Source organism: Leptopilina boulardi, unplaced genomic scaffold, assembly GCF_019393585.1.
Source record: "Leptopilina boulardi isolate dan_hultmark-lab unplaced genomic scaffold, ZJU_Lbou_2.1 LbouV2_165, whole genome shotgun sequence".
NCBI classification, from domain to species: domain Eukaryota; kingdom Metazoa; phylum Arthropoda; class Insecta; order Hymenoptera; family Figitidae; genus Leptopilina; species Leptopilina boulardi.
This window is the reverse complement of record NW_026137713.1, coordinates 166,774-183,707: the sequence shown is the minus strand read 5'-3', so window position 1 is coordinate 183,707 and position 16,934 is coordinate 166,774. Positions and strand designations below refer to the sequence as shown.

At 26.5% G+C, this 16,934-nt stretch overlaps 1 protein-coding gene and 1 long non-coding RNA gene across 11 annotated transcripts in view; one reads left to right on the top strand and one right to left on the bottom strand.

Annotated features, from left to right (window-relative positions):
• The window catches only part of LOC127277318 (probable serine/threonine-protein kinase DDB_G0278845), a 52,921-nt gene that overhangs the window by 27,037 nt on the left and 8,950 nt on the right, over positions 1–16,934 (top strand). For 2 of the 10 annotated variants that reach the window (XM_051298355.1, XM_051298346.1), the window contains exon 2: positions 1,109–1,140. The exons of 2 other annotated variants lie outside the window; for them this stretch is intronic. Coding sequence is in view for 6 of the 8 variants with exons in the window: in XM_051298346.1 (XP_051154303.1) it covers positions 1,109–1,140 (32 nt within the window). In the remaining 2 variants the exon portion in view is untranslated. Of the gene's footprint in view, positions 1–1,108; positions 1,141–4,618; positions 4,714–4,884; positions 4,901–7,353; positions 7,975–11,144; positions 11,564–16,934 lie in introns of those variants that run through there. 6 more of the 10 variants (XM_051298350.1, XM_051298352.1, XM_051298351.1 and 3 more) reach the window with 6 other exon arrangements.
• The window catches only part of LOC127277321 (uncharacterized), a 33,895-nt gene that overhangs the window by 12,791 nt on the left and 4,170 nt on the right, over positions 1–16,934 (bottom strand). The window contains exon 4 of the long non-coding RNA XR_007842352.1: positions 8,672–8,901. This is a non-coding gene — a long non-coding RNA (uncharacterized LOC127277321). The remainder of the gene's footprint in view (positions 1–8,671; positions 8,902–16,934) is intronic.

The following is a 16,934-nucleotide window of genomic DNA, read 5'->3' as shown; positions in this document are numbered from 1 at the left end:
ACATTGCTCTTTAAAGTTACGATGCTCTTCCTGCTTGCTAGTCACAATGCCACAGTTATATAAAACCTTTAATATATATTCTCTTATTTATTATAAAGTCTCTCTTTCTTTCTCCTTTTTTCACCACCCTTTCTCTCTCCTTTTCTCTTTCAAATCATATTATATAATTCAATTACTTTCCATGAGGTAATAAATATATTATCACTTCAGTTAAAAATGTTTTGCAATAAGGGAGTAGTTTTGCATTACATTTTACGAGACACATGCGATAAATAAAAATAGATATAGATAAAGATTTATAGATATTGGAACAAATGAAAATTAGGTAAGAATAGGCTAAATAAGAATTAGATTACAGAAAAATCGAAATAATTTCAAATTGATATTAGGTTACAGATGAAATAAAAATTAGGTCAAATTTTGAAACAATTCATCAGCATTAATTTCATTTTAAAAAAAAATTAGTGACAAAATTTGGAAATTTCGAAAAATAACCAAACGGATGAGCTTTATTTTTTAAAGAAATATTTTTTCAATTTCAAATAAAAATATTCTCTTTGGCCAACAAAACTTTCGCTCCATATTAGATATATAGACAAATGTTAATTGAAAACTGGGTCACAGGATATATTTACACACAGTTCCTGCGTGCAAATATTTTATCGTTCGCATTTTCTAAATCTTTTTTGATGATATAAATAAATTTCCGTTCAAGTATTTCTTTAATATATTTATATATAATTGTGGCACACTCTTCCTGTATAGAATATTGTAATATCAACTAATAAATAAATTCTTATCTACATATGCAATTAAAGATTTTTTAAATATTTTTTTTTTCATATTTCTATTTCACGAAACAAAAAATAAAATGTCTATGACACAATTTAAATTTGTCACAATTCCCGTACATAGAAATTATTTCTTCGCTTCGTTGCATGCAAAACCGGACATTTTAAAATGCTCCTCTTCTTAAACTATTTTTCCTCTACTAACGGTCTAAATAACAGTCCAAAGAACGTGCTTGCAATGTTAATGGTAAATATTAATATAATAATTAATTAATATAATAAAAAATATATTAACAATTAAAATTTTTTGTTTTCAGGTGGGTTTTCATGTAACTACACGATCTTAAAGGTACAAAAAAAATTTAATCACAGAAGAAATATTTAATTTTTTTGAGATGCGGGGACTTTGATAAGAATTTCTATTTTTAAGCGAAAAGAAGCGAAACTATCGGCACCTGGTATATTTTGTATTAAAAAAAAAAAAAAAAAGAAGCAAACGGAACTCGTATTACAATGCTTTTGTCTTCTAGAGACAAAGGTTTTCTGCTACTGGCTAACGTTGAATAGTCCAGAGGAATGCTTTGTCGTGACTGGATGACGGAACATGTTGAAAATTCAATTATGTCTCTTCTTACGTGAGAAAAATGACGATTATCTATTACCCTAAATGGATAATACTTTCTTACACAATTTCTATATGGATTTTGTTTCTCAATTTAATCACTTATATATATACAATATATTTCTTTCAATTATTTATAGTTTCTTTTATTAACTCAAATATTCTAAATTTTTTATTTTAACAACGAATTTTTGTTTAACTATAAAGATCAATAATTTGATAAAATTGGAGAAAAAGGCTTTCTAAATTAGTGAAAGTGCGAGGAATTTAGAAACAGAAAAAAATGCATCTAGTGGCAAATTTTTTTTTACGAAAAATAAAGAAAAAAAAAAAAAATAGCGATAATATTAGAGCTCATTATATACAACAGTGAAAAGTCGAGGTTCTCTCTCTCTATATATATATATATAAATATTACTCTATGTACAGTTGTCCCGCAATAATGGAGCCAGAAAACCCGCATAAAGTTCCCCTTTTGTTTCACGGTTGCCTGCAACTAGTGAATGTACAGTCAAGTACATTTTAGTATTATATTTTTCTGAGACAGTTAAATAACAACTATATAATTATTAATTATACAATATTATAAATCCCAATTTCTAATTGCAATACATATGTGGCAAAAGTGATCTCGATTTTATAATTATTTTTTTTTTTATATAACCTCGAGTTTTCACACGTTGCGCGATTATATTTTCTTTCTTCCACAATATATATTTATATAAATAAATATTTTTCTTGTTATAAAATAAAAATATTATATGACGGACTTAACAAATTTTTATAAACAAAAATAATTTTATTTAGCCGAATTTGTATATATGTGTCCTGACGCGGTGAAAGGGACCTTATGATTAAATAAATCGATTTTTATTTTTTTATACCAATCGATAGTTTTTGAGTGGCTTTTTCATTTCCAACAATTAAAATTTGTCTCCTTCAAATACTTATTGTGTTATATAGCTTTAAACATAAGTACTTTTCCGCGTATTCTCGGGCGCCTCGTGGCTACTGCAAAACCACTACCACTGCTCACCACTACGACGCTACCCTCGTATATCGGTGAGCGTGTTTCCTTCGTGCATCTTCGGCTCTACCATTTCTTGTCTCTCCCCACTAGTTCTAAGCTCTGATGTATACATTGCGCTGGGCCCGGAAAATGGATTTATCTCATATTAAAGCCAGTAAAATTGCAATAAACAATTTATTAGATTTTCATTATTTTAATAATGTATAATAATAACAATAATTTATATTTTAAATTCAAGACATATAACTTATTTATACAGCAAAAGTAATGTTATTTTTACTGTTGTAAGAAAAGTAAAAATTGAAAATTTCTCTGTTGATAAAATAAATAATAAAAATTAATTTTATTTGATAACAACGATTTTCAGAGAATTAATAAATAATTATTAAAAAAATGTTTAAACATTGTCAAAAAGGGGTTTCGTAAATTTCTTCTCATCTTTAAAGGATAAAGTATTTCGAGTTGGCATTTGGAGGAATAATAGAGGAATATTATTTTATTAAAGATTTAAAGTGGAGTAATTTGGGGTAAGTTAGTTCAGCAGCGGCCACTAGCTAGAATTGGCGCCACATAGATTCAATGTCTGTCCCCACTTCTGTCAAAAATCCAACTTTTATAACCACAAAATTACTTTTAAAAATGGAGATGCTTCTTAATCAGCTCGCCCTCATCTAATTAATCCGACAAATCCGAACAAGATATTTCAAGTTATTTACGTATTATTTTGTCAATAAAAATTAATCAATTAACTTTAATATAAACTGAATCCATTTGCCGGGCCCAGGGCAATGTTTACATCAGAGCTTAGAAAGAGTAGGGAGGTACAAGATATGGTAGAGCCGAAGATGCACGAAGGTAGCATGCTCACAGACATATGAGTGTAGCGTTGTAGTGGTGAGCAGTGGTGCTGATTTGCAGTTGTACGTCCCCACTACTCAAATGTCTATTTTCGTGCTACACTTCGAGCGCCTCTCCTGTAAAATTTGCTTTGGAACCGTAAGGTCCCTTTCACCGCGTCAGGACACATATTTAACTTAAACAAATTCGTAAATTTTAAATTTAATAAAATATTTTAATAAACCAATTTTTTATTTGACCGAAATTGCAAATGTTCATACAACAAGATTTTGACGCAATTATTTTAAATTCAAGCCAAAATATTTTTGTATGGTTAATTTTGTTCTGTCATTTTTAATTTCAGTCAAATAAAAATTCGATCTTTTTGATAATATAATATAATAATTTGTGCAAACGAATATAAAATTAGGAAAAAATAAAAAAAAGATTCGGTGAATTAGAAATACTATCATTTAAAAATTCAACAAATGAGAATTCTGCTAAAATTGAATAAAAAAAAAAAAAAAAAAAATTATTATTTTCTATAACAATAATGTCGAGAGCTGTACATATGCAGATACTCCCTCGCTATTTACGCAAAGTACTTGGTATCGCATCTGCTGACATGCCCTGGTGGCCAACGGTTGCGCAAATTGAAACACGCTCTTAAAGGTCTAACGACTGAAAATCCATAAAACTAGAAGAATATTCTCCTCGCGATTCTATTCTCGAGCCAATTTTTCTTTCTTATATATATATATATATATATATATATATACACCTTTCTAAAGTTAAACACATTTATGATCTCATTTAAACTGTTGCTTTCATTTTATTTCATTCTCTTTTATTTTAACCCTCATTAATTATGTTGTTGCGATTCATTTTCTTTAATTATGTTTAAATTTCAATTTTTTTTTTTGTTTTGTTTATTGCCACCTGGAAATTTGGCAATTTTTTTTTATTTTGATATTTATTAATTAAAATAACAATTTATTAATATAAAAATTCATTAACGATTAAAAAATTAATATAAATTTTTTCATAAAAAATATAATTTTTAAATTGAAAAAAAATTATAGTAAATTTCAACTAGAAATAATTGATTTTTCATTATAAAAAAAAAAAAAAAAAATTATGTCTGCATCTGTGAAAGCATAAAGAATCTAATTGTATTCAATAGATTACAAAATGGTGGAGTAAATTAAAAGGTGTTATTGATAATGATAAAAAGTGACATAATCAGTAGGATGCGACGTTTCGCACGAAACCGGAAGTTATATATATATATATACCTAACTCGTTCGCATGGGTTGGTTAGATATGAAATCTACACACAAACCACAAAGTTTTCTTCTGTCGAAACTTCAGTTTGCCGCCGGATTTCCCCGCGACAACCTCGCCGATTTCGTTCTTAATCAGGAGTGCCAAAAGTGAGAAAAAAAAATCTATATTTGTGTTGTGTTATCGAAAAAAAAAAATTGTAAAAAATTAATACCCCCAAATATTTTAGTAAATTAAAAATCATTGATAAAAAAAAAATTACTTTTTATATAGATGAGAGTTCAAAACAATTTTAGTTTACTACAGTTTTTTTTTTAGTGGCACTTAAAAAAAATGGTAATTTAAGTAAATAATTCTTCTAAACAATAAATATTTTCCGTGTTCTAAATGTTATTGTAAAATTTATCCTCATTGAAACGTTCAATTTCTAAAGAAAGTCAGTGTACTTTGTGTTCTCAATAATTGAGAAAGAATGCAAATTACCTAAATAAATGAAAGAAAAAAAAAAAAAAAAAAAAAAAAAATGAGAATATACAGAGTGAAGAATCCTAATTTCTTGTCCATTTGTGGTTTCACAAAATTACACGTTCGTATATAAAAGCTACCGTTATAGCACTACGAAAACCGCACAGGAAATAAAATTACATGTATTCAACTATATATATTATATATATTTATTTTAAAAGTTAAATATCAAGTTGCAACTTATAAAGCCCGCATTTCAATATATTTTCTTGATAATATGCAGATGCGGGTGTAAAGCTGTATTTTTCACAATTTAAATATATATATGACGTCTTCGACGACTATATCTTCTTTACTCACACATTATTTATCACTTCGAAATCATATATTGTAATTGAGATAAAAAAAAATGTACTCGCGACACTTTATCAAACAAAAGTTTCATTTTGAACGAATATAATTCTCCGCATTCCTTTATACGTTGCGCGTTATCTTTGAAAAAAAAAAATTACAGTAATAAAATTTTCAGTCGCGTGGTGCATTTTCCACCTTTGCACCTTGTTTAATAAATATTTGAAAAACTCGAGAATTTAGAACAAAACGGGATATCACAAAATTTTTGATATACATTATGTTAATGTTTTTGTTTTATCTTTATATACATACACGGAGATGGAAAATTATTTATGATATAAATTTATAGATAAACTGTAAATTAAAAAGAATTTAATTTTTTTTTAAAATAAATTTTAATTTTTTTTTAAACTATATTTTCATTTTACCAAATTTTTATTTAACATGTAATCAAATAAACATATTCGGCATAAAAATCCCAATACAAATTTTATTTGGAAATTAGAAAAAAAAATAATTGTAGTACGAAAATTTGGATAAATAAAGAATGTAAATTAAAATTAAAAAGTGTGTAGAAAAACAAAGAATATAATTTAACGATATTGCTAATATAAATATTTATATAATATAAACAACTTTCCACCTCTATGACGTTCCAGAAAATAAGGAAATAATATAACAATAATATTGTTTAGATTATAAAAACAGTATGTAATTCTCATTTTTTTTTTAACTCTCATCCATATAAAAAAATTATGCCATTTATTAATTAAAGAAAAATTAATTAATACGTCGCATTATTTTTAATTTTGTTATTACTTTTCTTATCATTTTATCGATAAATAAAAAAGAAAGCCAGTAAACCCCTGTATATAACAATAAAATATGATAATAGATCCCTTAAGTGACTTGTGAATAAAAAAAAAAACAACATAAAATTTCATTGAAAAAAGAAAAAAAAAAATTGGAACGAAAGAATAAATTGTATAACGGATAAAAAATTTGAAAAATGTGTTTTGTTTGTGTAAAGTGAGAATTTGTTGTCTATTTAAACGTGTGAGGTTCGATGGAAAGAATTAAAAAAAAAAAAAAAGGAACGTCTTCCTCGCGCGCACTTTCGCTGGAATCTCTAATTATTTCCACCCAATTAAATCAGCGAAGGAATAAAGAGAACGCGTGTATCACGCGTGCAATTGCACACACGCGTTTAATTCTTCCGGTCATCCCTATGCAGTACAGAAAGCGTGCTCATCTACTGAGAAATTATAATTGGATAACAGAATACATGACAAAAAAAAAAAAAAAAAAAACAGAAGAAGATTCCCTGTTTTCCCGGTCTTTTTAAAATGATAATTCCACGTGCCTTCAATTTATTATTATACTTCACTTATGATCCCTATTTTCTCGGAATATTTCTATAAATATATTCAACAACATTAATATTATTCTCCTCGACTTTTTCCCTTTTTCATACTTTATTAATTAAATTTTCAATGAATTATGTATTTTTTTATAAACAGAGTATTTTATTTTTAGTATCAACTTAAACTCCCGTATCAAACCCCATTGTTATTTATTTATTTCTGAGAAAGAGAAATTATTGTCAATGTCGATAAATATCGGTAAAAGGAATCTGTACTTTCTCAAATAATAAAATTTATTATCATTGTCGATAAATGTCGGTAAAAGGAATCTGTAATTTTTTAAAGAGAAAATATTGTCGATAAATGTCGATAAAAGAAATTTGTAATTTTTTTCAGCAAGAAAAAATTATTAAATCATTTACAATCAAAAATTAAAATAAAAATACTGATTTAACTCTCGAAAGAAAATAATATTTAAAAAGTATGTAGAGATTCTAAAAAAGCAAAGGAAAATAAATTGATAAAAGGGAAAGAGTCGAAAAGAAATATACATATAGAAATAGAATAATATATCCGAGTGAATCGCGAAATTTATCTAATCTGAAGATTAGTAATTGGAGTTGCGGTAATTTAACGTATACTGGACAGATATTAATTTAGATACATGAATATATATATATTGTGCAGAGAATAAATTAAAGGCAGGCGGAGTCGAATTGAAATCGGACGAGTCTGGACGAAGGAAAAGGGAACGGCTCCAGAAGAATGGACTGGCAAAAGTCAAGGTTAAAATAAAGGAACCCAACAAAAGGAGAAAAAGATATAGCGAAAGGGTAAAAAGGCAGGAAAGAGAAGAAGAAGAATAGGAAGAAGAAGATGAAGAAGAAGTAGGAGGGCATCGAAAGGAGAGAAATGTGTATATAGAAACAACATTATACACTATCACAACAATACAAGAGCAGAAAACCACAAAGAAAAAGCAGAATCTAAATAAAAAAAAAAGTTCTCTAACAATATGTATATAAGAGGAGGTTCCATCGATCATTATTCACATTAATGGTTTATACAAAATGCTCCACTTCAACCCGAAAGCGAAAAAAAATTACCATGCAAACTGATAATGATTAGTGACGAATAATTAATTAATAGTAAGAGATATTTTTGATATCGAGTATGTCCTGCAGAAAGAAAATTGATTCAAAGCTTTGGCTTGAATACATCCAGTCGGTAAGATTCATCTTATTGTATTTAATTTACATATTTTATTAAATTAATTTTTTCAACAATAAATAATTTTACTTAACAAAATTTTCAGGTTACCGAATTTTAATTTAGCAAAATTCACTGAATTTTTATTTAATAACATTCTTAAAACGCCGAATTTTCATTTGTTCAAAATTGATTGATTTGTCGAATTTTAATAATCGCGCGAAAATATTTTTGGACATTTGCCACTAATTAAAAAAAAAAATCCCCCGATTTTTCTTTTATTTACCGATTTTCCCTAACCAGTATCTATATACACACCATGTGTGGAATAAAGGAAAAGTGTGAAAAAACTAAGAAAGAGCGTGAATCGCGTAATTAAAGTCGTTCAGGAGATTGCACAACGGCGTCAACGATATATATATATATATATGTATATAAAAGAATCTCGTTCTCTAGGACAATCGCCATTCTCGACCACATGAGTGGTTTTCAAATAAGATCAAGAACAAGATCAAGTCATGGAGATAGCATTCCATTGATATAGACAGTTCCGTATAGAAAGTCTATGTACAAATAAATAATGATAATAATAAAAGGGCACATATAGAAAAAGAAACCACTAAAAAAGAATTAAAAAAAAAATAATTCACCAAAAAGATAATGCTGCAACTTAATTTTTTGTAATAAAATTTTTCCAATAAAATAAAATATTTACCTTAATAACGAATTTTCAGCTTCAATGAGATTCTTTCAAATTAAATAGCCCTCGGAGATCCCTACTTTCAAATCAAATTTCCATTCATAAAATGTGAAAAATAACCGTAAAAATAGACCGAGTTATAAAAAGTCTGAATAATGAAGAATTCGGTGTCCTTTAAGATAACCTTTTTTACTTTTGCCCTTATCTTTGAAATATGTGGCACCACAATCCATCGAGGATAGAATCTGCAAAAAGAAAAATTAATTAATTTATTTTATAAGATATAGTTAAGTCAAAATATTGATAAACTTAAGTGGTATATATAACAGAAAATTTGCGCACAAAAGTGAAAGAAAATATATCGACATAAAAAGAATATTCAAAAGATATTTTTAAATTCAAGGAAAACCTAAAAGTGTGAAAAAAATATTCTTTTTTTGGATCATTTCCATTACATTTCACCCAAAGTCCTTGTGATCTATTTTTATGAAATTCTGTCTAAATAAAATAGAAATAATTTAGAATGTCCTTGTACTAATTTTTTGATAATTATTAAATTTACCGCAACAAAAATGAATAAAATTTCCCTAAAAAAAAAAAGATTCTGAGTCTATTTAATCTTTAAAATTTTCATATGAAAAAGAAACTCAATTACATTGGAAAATTTTGCAGAGAAAATTATTTTCCAAATGTCAAGAGATGAGAATAAGAAAAATATACATACAACACATATTGTATTTCTTAAAATTGAGTCAGATGCTTTATCTTCTCCTCGTGACTTTGACAAATACCGGTGCACTTGTTTGCATATTTATTTTACGACGAGGTGAAGGAATTTCATATATATTATTTTCAACTCTGCTTACTTAGGATGCACTTCCCTTTAATATTCTGTCCATACTTTTTTACCACCTTTTCACTTTACTTTTATAGTCCAACAAAGGATATTTTCAAGGCACAAAAGCTTCTGAGAGACCACAACACGATAGCATCGAAAAAAAAAAAAAAAAAAAATTCAATCGTCTTTTAAACATAATTATGCATCGGCAATGGGATATACTGAGACTGAAAAATGAAGAAAATAAAAACGGAAACCAACATTATTTACCAAAATAAGAAAAAGAATGAAATCGAAAGTATTTTTTTTCTTTTCTTTCAAAAAAGAAAAATTTGCAAAAGAATAAAAATTAGTGTGAAAAATGAAGAAAATTTAAATATATAATTCCAATTCACCATCGTTTGATTCAATTCTATTTAGAGTGTTCTAAAAATTCTGACTAAATAGTTCAAAAAAAAAAAAATTTTAGCTTTCATCTTCTTTTAATTTTAATGATGACTATCTTGTTTTGGTCAAAACCTGACTATAACCAAATGCTTCCTTTTTGTATTAGTTACAATACAAATTAAGAATCATTTCTTAGAAAAGTAAAAATCTCAAATTTTTTATTGAGAATCTTTTTCATTCAGTAAAGGAAAAAAAATTAATCTCTAAATTAGATATTTAATGATAGATTTACAACTATCTCTGACAAGGTAAAATGTTATTTTTAAAACTAAGATTTGGAGTAATGTGAAGAAACGCATTAAAAACGATATTAGAAATCACAAATTCAATATGATTTTTTGAACATATACAGATTTAAGCATAATCTTTTTATAGCAGGTTATATTGACTCCTGTAATTATGTAAGTAACATGGAATCATTTATTCAAAGCATTCTCAGTAAATTATTCATGAAAATAATTGGAAATCATTTGTTAAATTATTAATTTTTTTCCCTATACAACAAACGAAAGATACCAGACAGAGATCTAGAAGACCAAATCCAATTCGAAAAAGGAAAACAAACAGAAAGAAATTGGAGTCAATAAGTAAGAAAGGAAATCCTTATTGCAAATAATAAAAAAAGATAACGAAAGTGAATCCAATATATATATAGGGATGTGAATTTCGAGCAAGTGAAACTAATTAAATCTATAGGCAAACTGTGCTTCCGAAATTGACACGGTTGTCAACTGATTCTTCTTCTTTTTCATTATTTGATGTTTCTTTGCAACCTCCGCCGAAGAATCAACGTGGGAGGAAGATAAAGAACGATATATCGGATTCACGGTCAGACTACCTGAGTGGACGTACTTTGCCCACATTACGTTACATTACACATCACCACACGAACGTAACACAAATTCATGGATTCTACCTGTTTCCCATCCACCAACACAAATTCCCATTAAAAAACATCTCTCATCTTCTTCTTTCTTTCACTACATACTAACAAACATGGTTTCTCCTCGTTCCTCCCTTTCACAAAACCTCTCTTCACACACATACATATAAAGCTGCTTTAGCCTTTAGTTTAGCCTTTCTTTCTTTTCCCTTCTCTTTGGCTCGACTTTACCTCCGCCTGAGAGCCAAGTCTCTCTCTTTCTCTCTCTCTTTCAAGCCACTCTCTGTCCCCTTCCAATGATTCTCATGGTACCGGCTAACCGTCCAGACTGACCAGTCTGCTTTTGAACACCGTAACGATCGTGCTCCAAGCATCCTGTGCTCCTTTTTTTATTTTCCAATCGAGTTCAAAAGAATATAACAAATCCGTTAAATTGATTCCTTTAAAAAATCCATCCCCCTAACAAATTTTGAGGTCTTGTTATGTGGTTTTTTCTTTTTTTTTTTTTGATAATTTTTATCAAAATTGAAATACACAAGTGATGTAATCAAAAAGAGTGTGAATTTATTGGAAAAATTTTTTTTTTTTTTATCGAGTTTCAAGTTTAGTGCGAGTGCCCTTTTTTGGTGTTTACTGTACCGCAAAAACCGGATTTGCAATTGGGAGGATCTGATACGAATAATTTGGAAAAGCAGCGACACAAGGAAATGCAAAGATTATTTCCGATATTCATGAAATGGTATTGTTCTTTGTTAAATATCTTATTGTCCGGTTTTTTCTTTACTTTTTTTTTTCTTTTTTTTTTGAAAACGAGAAAGAAAAAAAGAGAAAGTCAAGTAAAAGAAAATTATATTTTGATAAAGAGGAGGGAATATTTTAGTAAATGTTTCAGGGAAATTGAGTATATTTAAAAAAAAATAGAATAAAATTATTGTATTAAAGAAAAGGAAAAATATAAAAACAAAAGGTTGCAAGAAGAAAAGAAAGAGAATAGGCAAAAAGTATACCTATAGGTACAGTAAAAGGGAGTAGAAGAAAACACACAAAGAAAACGAAAGCAGAATTGAATTGAGGGAACAAATAAGAAACAGAAATAAAATGAAAAATAAATGAGAAATAACGAGAATGGCCAGAAAAAAAAGAATTGGAAGAAAAAGAAGAAAGAACGTAAAAGGAAGGAATAAGCAATTATTGAGTTAGTAAAATTAAAGAAACAATTAATGAAGAAAAACTGATGAATACATTGAAAACAAAGGCATTAAAAATTAATTATTTTCTGCTGCACTATGAATTCAGATTTACATATAATAATTTATGCAATATATATTATAATAATATAAATATAATAAATTATACATTCAATAATTAATTACAAGATTAGTTAAAAATAACTAATTTGATAGCAAAAAGTCAGTCACTAATTCAAAGTATTAGTTAAAAATTTTTCTTATTCCGATTTAGAGAGATAATAAATTGTAAAAGAAAATTTAAGTGAAGAAATTATCTATACTGAGTCACTTTTTTAATTTTTCAAAAACGGAAATAGAAAAAAAAAGTATAAGAGAAAATGATTATAATGATAACTTATCCAATTTCCGAATCTTTTGACTTTCTTTTAAACGAGAATGCGTCTATTATTAAAAAGAAATAATGAAAAACCGATTATCTGATAATGTATGCGTGGAATATTAAAAGTTTTTATCTAAATCTAAAGTGACAAGCACTAATAAGTGTAAGTAACTTTATTTAAAAAAAAAAAAAGAAAACTAAGTTAATATATAGTATATAAATTGTGAAACGAGAGAACCCTTCAAGTATAACTTGTGATTCAGGTTTTATGGAAATTCGACATGCAATTCCTTCTAATTTTATATGTCACCTCACGTAACAAGAATGTCAACAATTTATAATATTGAAAAAAGATTCATTTTTCAAACATCTGATCCAATAAAAATGATTCATATAATACAATTTTCTGTATAATAATTTAATTTCTTTTTTTTTCACTTAAAAAGAGTTCATTATTTTTTCGAAAATTAACTACTTTGTCAAATTTAAATATTTAAAAAAATGAAAATCACAAATTAATAATTTTTAAATAATTTTTTTCTGCAATATAAAATTGTTAAAAAATCTTTTATTTATAAATTTTTACAATCAAATTAATTTTGATTCTATATTATATTTGTAAGAAAAAAAAAAATTCAAAAAATATGTCTTGTGTGTTTTGCAATTTTTTTTCTCTCTTTTATATATATGTTTATACGTGCTTGTTTTATCTTAGGACTATATATTTTGTTTATATGTTTATTTTTTTTTTTTATTACTCGAGAGTGACTTTCGTATATTATATGCGCGCAAGACATGTTGCCAAACGTCAAACATTTTATATATATATATATATATATATATATATATATACTAGAATAATATAGTTGAATGGAATGTTCTCACAATCAGTTTAAAGTAACGGGAACATTTGGCACGTTTTCCTTTCGGTTTCTTATGGTGCGGAAGTATTTTCCTTTTATATTGCAGAAAAAAATTTATCGCCAAATAATAGTAAAAAACAACAAATATCGAAAAATAAATTACTTCATGAATTCTACATAAAAAAAAAACTCATTTTATATTATCAAAATATTTCCATTTTTTCAAATCTAAATTGTTTAAAATTAAATTAAAAAACAAAAAAAAAATAAATATGTTTAATAAATAATCGGCATTTGACTAAAAATACAATATAAACTGATAATTCAGAAAAATATTTTAAATAAATCAAAAAATAAGAATTGAAAAAAGAAATTTTTATTAATAGTAAATTATTTTTTAATTGTTTGTTGTGAGGTATAGACAATAAAAAAAAGAAAGAATTGCTATAGGGATGATTAAACTGATGTACTATTTTTATTGTTGAGGAAAACTGTTCTCCTCACTGTACACGAAGGTGATTATCGCTTAATGAACCATTCATTTATTAGAATAATAATTTATTACTTCATGTATATAAAAGTGACCCAACATTGACAATATCACACGCGAGCCTTCATCACATATGATGCAACATATATATACACACATTATTGATTGAATTAAAAATAATCACGCATTTTAAAATGCAAAAAAAAAAACAATATATTTTATTGAATCGAGGTCTAGGTCGTAATGCCATTAAAATTTTCTCTCCCACAATTCTTTACTTTCAGACAAATGAGAATAATAATAATAATACTAATAATAATTATAGCAGTAATAATTAATACTAAAAAATAAATAAAAACATTTGCAAAAATTCAATAAAAAATATAGAAATTATTTTCATAAAAAATTTAAAAAGTATAAAATAAGTCAATGATAAAAAAGGAAATGAAATTTTCAGGGAAAAATCATAAAAAATATTATGACGATTGTTCTTGTAAAGAAGTAAATTAAAAAAAAAAGAACTAATATAATTCCTCTGAGCCTTTCCGATAAAAGACTAACAATTTATTTTATTATTTTTTAGTCATTATTTTTAAAAATATAAAATATAAAAAAGGAAATTACATTCGTTCGAAATTTTTGCAAAAGAAATTGTCGTCTTATATTTGCAATAACATGATTTTAAAATAAAATTATAAATAAAAAAAAAGGAAATTTAATTATTTTCTCTATAATATTGACAATTTTTCTTCTAACAATTAAGATTATTGCAAAATAATATTCTCATTTTTTTCAAAAAAATATTTTATTTTTTTTTCATAATGAGGAAAAAAAAAGGGGAAAATAACAAGCTAAACCGGAGTTGCGAATTATATACATAGGAGATAATTGCGCAAAACCTCTGCTTAGTTTTCTGGTTAAAACAGAAACAAAAATAATATTCCATATATACTATTGCCAATATAATCTTCAAATAATTGTTGAGCTATCTCATTTATTTTAAATTGTTATTTCCAAAAGTCAATTATTCAAAGTGGAAGAGGAAAAAATTTTTCATAGAATTCAAAATATTAAATTAATATATTATTTCATTAAAATTATTATTCATATTATTTAGAAAAAAATGTATATTATATTATAATTAATTTAACCAAAAGTATTGGGGGAAAAAAATTGGGTTTTAAAAAAATCAAAATGCTTTGATTGTCGAAAGAAAAAAATATGTTTCTGACGCGACACTCGAAGAGTAAATATATATAAAAGGTGTGCAAGAAAATAGTGTAAATGTTAAACTTTCGCGAACAATAGATATTAAAAAAAAAAAAAAGATCTGGCAACGTCCTCACTGCATTGCATGAGAATTAAATGCATTGAGCGTTTGCGCAATAATTATACCGTTTGCCCCGTTGGGAGAAAGTGTATATATATATATATATACACACCGAACGACAGAATGCAATACATAACGCCACGTGCTCGTCTGAGTGACGTCACTGGAGAACAGTGACTCCTATTAAACGTCAAAGTGACAAGGTCGACAACCAAATGATCCAACTTCAATATTGTAATCAACATAATAATACAATTATGATGATCGATATAAATCGAGCTCAAAATAAAGTCGTGTATTTAAATAATTTTGGAAAATAAAAAAAAAAAAAAAACTTCTTCACAACATTAAAAGGAAAAAAATCTATAAGAACCTAACAAATATTGAAGAATTAATACAATTAGTCGAAAATTATCATTAATTTGAATGATTAACAAATATTTTTTAAAAAAATCAACTTATATCTTCTTTAAAATTTTTCTAAATTAAAATAATTATTAAAATTATTTATTTGACAAAATATTCAATTACGATAAATATTTGTATTACGCAATTGCAAAATTTATTCGTGAATAATTTTTTTTTTTTTCAAAGACATAGGTTGTGAATAATTTAAAATAAAATTTACAATTAAAATGATTAAGGGATTCATTTTTTTTTCTGATTTTGAAAATAAAACTTCTATATCTATGTGCGTGTGTGTGTGGTCAGACCTAAAAAATCATTGGTCAAGAATGGAGAAAGTCGCAACACACTTTTCGTGCAGTTGTGCCACTTTATCTGAACCAGTAAATACGTGGGTGGAACTGCTTTACGTCAGCTTTCGAAGGATTGAATTTCAGCCTTTTACTTATAAAATTAGTTGCATATCTGGATATTAAAAAAAAAAAAATTAAATTCTCTTCATTCGAATCGCTTTAGTAAAAGAATAATTCTCCCCCCCACCCCTTATTCTTCAATTTAATTTTTGTTACGTCTTTTCTAAAAATTGCAATTACGATTTGCTTCATTTTTATTTTCCACTTTTGTCATTAAAATTTTTTTGCAGTAAAGTATTTTTAAAAATATTTTATATTTATAAAAAGGGGGCAAATAAATAAAATTTACTTGAATCCAAATCAAAATAAATAATAAAAATAAAATACATTTTTTTTTTGTCAACGAGAGCAAAAATATACGCAATCTTGAAAAACAAGAAACTTGAGTGAAAGTGAAACCATAAAGTTAGAGGATGGAAAATTTGCGGATTGCAAAATTCAACGCACGTGAAATGAAAGAAAAATAATTCGAAAGCAAAAAAAAAAAAAAAAAAATTACAATTTCTTCGAATGGTATAATAAATAAATTAACGGATAATTAATAATGAATAATCAGGGAAAAAAATATGGATTGATGCGATTTATTCGCGTTTTATCAAGAAAAGTATATATCTACATTAACAGGAGAGCTACTTTATGTTATCTGTATAAAGTGATCGTGCACTATTCTCACATATCGCTGAATCTCCAATTTCCAATGTTATATTCGTTTTGCCCCCCCCCCCCCCCCCTCCATGCGAATCTCACTTTTATTAACTGGCGCTTCCCATAGGAATGTGATTTTCACTTAATGCAATTTTATTGTCCCAAGGACGCGAGTCCCAACAGCAACCGGCTGACCTTACAATTTACTGCAATTGCTGCACATTCTACATCGATGAATTTTATTAATACTATTTTTATCTATATATAAAAATAATAATTACTTTATTGCCCGCAAATAAAATTTATAATACGTTTATTGTTCCCTACACTCGACACAGTTTAATTTATTTTTTTTTTCGTTTTTAGTACAATATAGATTAATATTTTTAATCATT